At 40.3% G+C, this 4865-nt stretch overlaps 1 protein-coding gene across 1 annotated transcript; it reads right to left on the bottom strand.

Annotated features, from left to right (window-relative positions):
- Positions 1–683: 683 nt before the first annotated feature.
- LOC115182126 (OX-2 membrane glycoprotein-like) lies at positions 684–4177 on the bottom strand. Its single transcript, XM_029743788.1, has 5 exons — positions 3757–4177; positions 3252–3593; positions 1912–2247; positions 1185–1283; positions 684–964 (listed from the first exon to the last, which is right to left on the bottom strand). The coding sequence occupies exons 1-5, from the start codon at positions 3794–3796 to the stop codon at positions 900–902; spliced, it is 882 nt and encodes a 293-aa protein (XP_029599648.1). The 5' UTR covers positions 3797–4177; the 3' UTR covers positions 684–899.
- Between the last annotated feature and the right edge of the window lie 688 nt (positions 4178–4865).

The following is a 4865-nucleotide window of genomic DNA, read 5'->3' as shown; positions in this document are numbered from 1 at the left end:
ATACATTCACACATTACACTGACATAACATGAAGAATAACAAAACTACCTGTAGGTCCATAGGTTCATAATAACAATACACTGTAAACTTAACTTGAACAAAAGTGCAATCGTATTGAAATGGGTTGAAATAAATTACTAGGTTATTTAGAAGATAAAATAAATAGATACATCTATTCTACTTGGTGTATGTTATAATAAAGTACATTCAAACAGTAGGTGGTGCTGTCCTAATAGATGAGGTAACCTAGCTTGACGACTCAAATTACATTTTTCAGCTGCTTTGTCGTTCACTACATACTTTAGTCTGAACATGGTTAGGGTTATTATTGAAGTTGTTGGAGGTGACGAGGGGCATGATGGGCGTTGTACAAACAATGTCTTCAGCGATTGGATTGTCTCTAACCAATCAGAGTAAAAGCCAATGATCATTTTTCAAACCGCTGTTTTACCCACGTGTGTTCTAGCTCTGACTCAACCCATCGTTACCGGACAAATCAGAAGGCCCCGAATGTGTTGGCATTCGGTGAAAGGTTGGGGAGGTACTCAAATCCAGACTCATTGCGAAGAAGAAACGAACGTCCTTGGGCGTGGCGTAACGTTTGGCCGGAGCAAAGAGTTTGGGTAGCCAGGTAACAGGTAACCTACCTCATATCACAACACTCCCCTACAAGAGGTCATCAATCTCTGAAACCTAAAAGTGCCACTTCAGTACCTCTAAACAGCATTAACCATATCATGGCTTGTATAATGCATGTGATAATTAGCTTATTTATGACTGCGTAAGAATGACTCAACAAGGTTCAACATCCAGGCTCAGTAACAACAGGTGCTCCAGTCCTCAACAAAAACAGCTGTCAGCTACAGTGCATATAAGCACGGTCAGCAACAGACAGATGTTTACACAATGCTCCTAAGAGGGTCCTGCTCGTCTGCTGTGGTTGTCAACGCTGCTTGCCTGCAACCTGCCAGATAGAATGTGAAGGTTACTATACTGTACTACAGTGAATCTAAAAGGACGTTCTCCATAAACATTCCTGAGCTCCAAGACATACGTTGCTCACAGTTTATTTGATAAAAGTCAGAACCATATATAGAGTTGATGACTCAATTCATTCCATTTGTCTTACTAAGAATATTAAAATAAAGATATTACATATTACAGATAATCTTGTACGGACTCACCTTTTTTCTTTTGAAGCTCGACACAGCCAAAGATGACTAAAAGGGAAATGATTAGGAATACTGGAATGGCAACAGCCCACGGGGATGTCCTCTTGTCATCTGGAAGGTGAAACATGAAATTCCACTAAGCATGTGTTTGGAGAGACAGCATTTACTCAGAAGAGAAAGACGAGTAATTTTACATCCTTCCTTTTTAATGCATTCAGTTTGAATAACATGTTGACATCATGTTCTGTCCCATCTATCCAATCATATCATCCATCATGTAGCTTCCCTGAGGATCTGGAAACTACCCAGAACTCAACACAGCACTTGACTACAGTGTGATTTTAAAAGGGAGTGACTCGTGATGCTTTGCCATGGTAGTCAACATTAAACCCAACAGGTGAGATAAGATTACTAACAGCACTAATAGCATCACAACATTAGCCTTTTGGAACCAGCCTGAAATCGCTGCGTTCTGTTCACAGGAAACAGAATGTTGCACTATTGCACGATGATGCTGGTCACAAGGCTTTCACATCATGTCCCTGGGGATGATGTAGCCTGTAAATAGAACGCCAAATTCATGTATCCAAATGTAAATGTTAACTATTAACATCATGAATTTGGCATGCTATTTATAGAGCTAGGGATGATGTTTTCTCATAGTTGTTTTCAAGTTGGACTAATCTGACATGCTAAAATAGTATGGTTTAGAAGTATATAATAGGTCAACATTACGTACCCTCTTCAACCTCCCTCTCTCCACTCTCTCCAGGGAGAATAGGAAGCAGGACCCGCTCGTGTCTCTGTGTCCTCATCCCATTGTTTACGATACAGTCCACGTATCCACCTGAGCCTGGCAACAGTTGGAGGGTGATGTTGCTAATGGCTGTGACAGTTTGGTCTTTGTTAATGACAGTCCAGTTGTTAGGTGTCTTTATGGGTTCTGCTGCAGAAATGTTCCATTGGATCCAAGGTGCTGGTTTACCCGTGGCAGAGCAGCTGACCACAACTTCCATGTCTGCTTTAGATTCAGTGCTGGGGACTTTTTGCATTGTGGCTCTCACTTCAGATACACCTTTGAATAGATGAAACAGGGAATATTAGATCATGTTGAGTTTATTTATATTGCTTATTTTACCTTTATTTTACCAGACATATCAATTAAGAAGAGCTTAAAAAACTATGTATCATGTTTTCATATATGGTTTGACACCAGCCAATTTTCCTTATTAATGCATGCAGAGTTCATGGTCTTTCTGAAAGTTTTGGGATTCAGACATGTTTTTAAATCCTGCCAGTGATGTAACAATGCCAATATGGCGATTTATAGTTGCAGATTTCTGGTGTTCTAAAGCATAGTGTTTCTATTCTCCTAATAAAACCCCTAATAAACCTTTACACCTCCCATACTGTATTATTCAGATATCATTTGCCTTAGCAAATGTCCTGCTGTAAAAAGGGTGAAGAGGATGATTCTATATTTGTCGAAGCACCAGATGTAAGGACCTTTATATTACCTGTATTGGTTTTGCTTATAAATGTATTAGTGAAGCATCTACAGTGCATTCGTAAAGTATTCAGACTGCTTCCCTTTTTCTAAAATGTATTCTTAAACGGAGTAAATAAAAAAAGTTCATCAATCTACACACAATACCCCATAATGACAAAGCAAAAACATGTTTACACATTCTTGCAATCATAAAAAATTACTTCAATATCACATTTGTTTTATTGAAAATGTAATCCATTTTAGAATAAGGCTGTAACGTAACAAAATGTGCAGAGTCAAGGGGTCTGAATACTTTCCGAATGTACTGAAGGTATTGCTTATGAAGTCTTTATGAATGCTCGATAAGAGGATACCCCCAGTGACTTTCACTTCTATTCCAGTACCAGCACACCTGATTCACTAGGTCTATTCCAGGCTGGATAATTAGTTCACCAGGCGTGTTTGTACCTGTGCTGATTTACGATTATTATTTTGAGTTACAATATCACTTACATTAAAATATAACTTCAACTGAATAGAGAACAATAGAGGTAAGTCCTAAAACTGTTGTTATTCAGTGCATTAAATACCTTGAACAGTAAGACATGTCTGCTTGCGTCTTGATCCACTCGGGTAAACATTGAAGGAACAAATATAGCAGGCTTCGTCCGCCCATGTTACATTCTTCACCGTAATGGACGTCGAGTTGAGAGATGCCTCCGTGAAAACCACCTTGCCTCGGTGCGGGTCTATGATTTGAGCTCCAAACCGCTTGCTGTAGGTGGCCAGATTCTCCACCGAGTCGTCTTTGAACAGCCTCTGCCAGGTGACTTGCAGCACACCTGTCGAGTCCGCATGGGTGCAGGTATATGATGCGTCGGCATTGAAGTCAACCCTGGTGTCTCCTCTAGCTACGACGTTGACAGAGACCGCTACAAAAGGAAGAAGGCAAGTTTACAGGTAAATGAATAAAGTTTAGCCTACATACAAAATAATCAATTACCTGTCAAACTTGGTAAATGTTGTTTACTTAACATATCTCATTTTATATGAGCAGAGTCAACCCCAAGTCAGAAGCCATGGAAAACAATTTACCTTCAGAGAGCAAGCATAAGAGAATGAGAAAAGTCTTCATTCTCAGCTGGTGAATGTTGACTAAAGCTCATGGTTTCTCACGTTGAATCATATAATATATTGCTTCGTTAGTTGCACGTGAAGTGAGTCAGATTCACCGAAAGTGAAAGAATGTTTTTGGAAAGCCCTTAAATTGTTGATGCGGGAAGCCTTGAGAGTAGCCTAGTTCCCCAGTGGTTCCCGGTCGTAGCCAATTACAACGTGACATCTACTGTAAATTAAATGACAAGGAAGAAGGAACTGTTAGTTCTTGTATTTTCTGTGGCTCACAGTAGGCTGAACCTTAATGACGTCATAGCAAAAAAAAATGAAATGGGAAATCTATTTAGCTATAGTTTGTTGACGTAACATTATTTTTGTTCACAGGCTCTGTGCCAAACTAAACTCCAATTTAGAGGCCATCACATCAAAGGCATCAACAGGCTACTACAACTACAGATAGTTCCAAACAAATTGGCTGCTTATGCTGCACCCCCAGAAACTATACCGAACAGAAATAAACTCAACATGCAACAATTTTATTATTTTACTGTGTTTCAGTTAATATAAGGAAATCAGTCAATTGAAGTAAATTTATTAGGCCCTAATCTATGGATTGACTGGGCAGGGGTGCAGCCATGGGTGGGCCTGGGAGGGCATAAACCCACCCAATGGCAGCCAGGCCCATGCCATTCAGAATGAGTTTTTCCCCACATAAGGGCTTTATTACAGACAGAAATACTCCTCTGTTTCATCAGCTATCCGGGTGGCTGGTCTCAAACGATCCCTCAGGTGAAGAAACTGAATGTGGAGGTCCTGGGCTGGAGTGGTTGCATGTGGTCTGCGGTTGTGAGGCTGGTTGGACGAACTGCCAAATTCTCTAAAATGACGTTGGAGGCGGCTTATGGTAGAGAAATGAACATTAAATTCTCTGGCAACAGTTCTGATGGACATTCCTGCAGTCAGCATGTCAATTGCACACTCTCTCAACTTGAGACATCTGTGGCATTGTTGTGTGACACAGCTGCACATTTTAGTGGCCTTTTATTGTCCCCAGCACAAGGTGTACCTATGTAATGATCATGCTGTTT

This window comes from Salmo trutta, unplaced genomic scaffold (assembly GCF_901001165.1).
Source record: "Salmo trutta unplaced genomic scaffold, fSalTru1.1, whole genome shotgun sequence".
Taxonomy (NCBI): domain Eukaryota; kingdom Metazoa; phylum Chordata; class Actinopteri; order Salmoniformes; family Salmonidae; genus Salmo; species Salmo trutta.
Note: the sequence above shows the minus strand (reverse complement) of the source record. Positions and strands in the feature narration are given on the sequence as shown.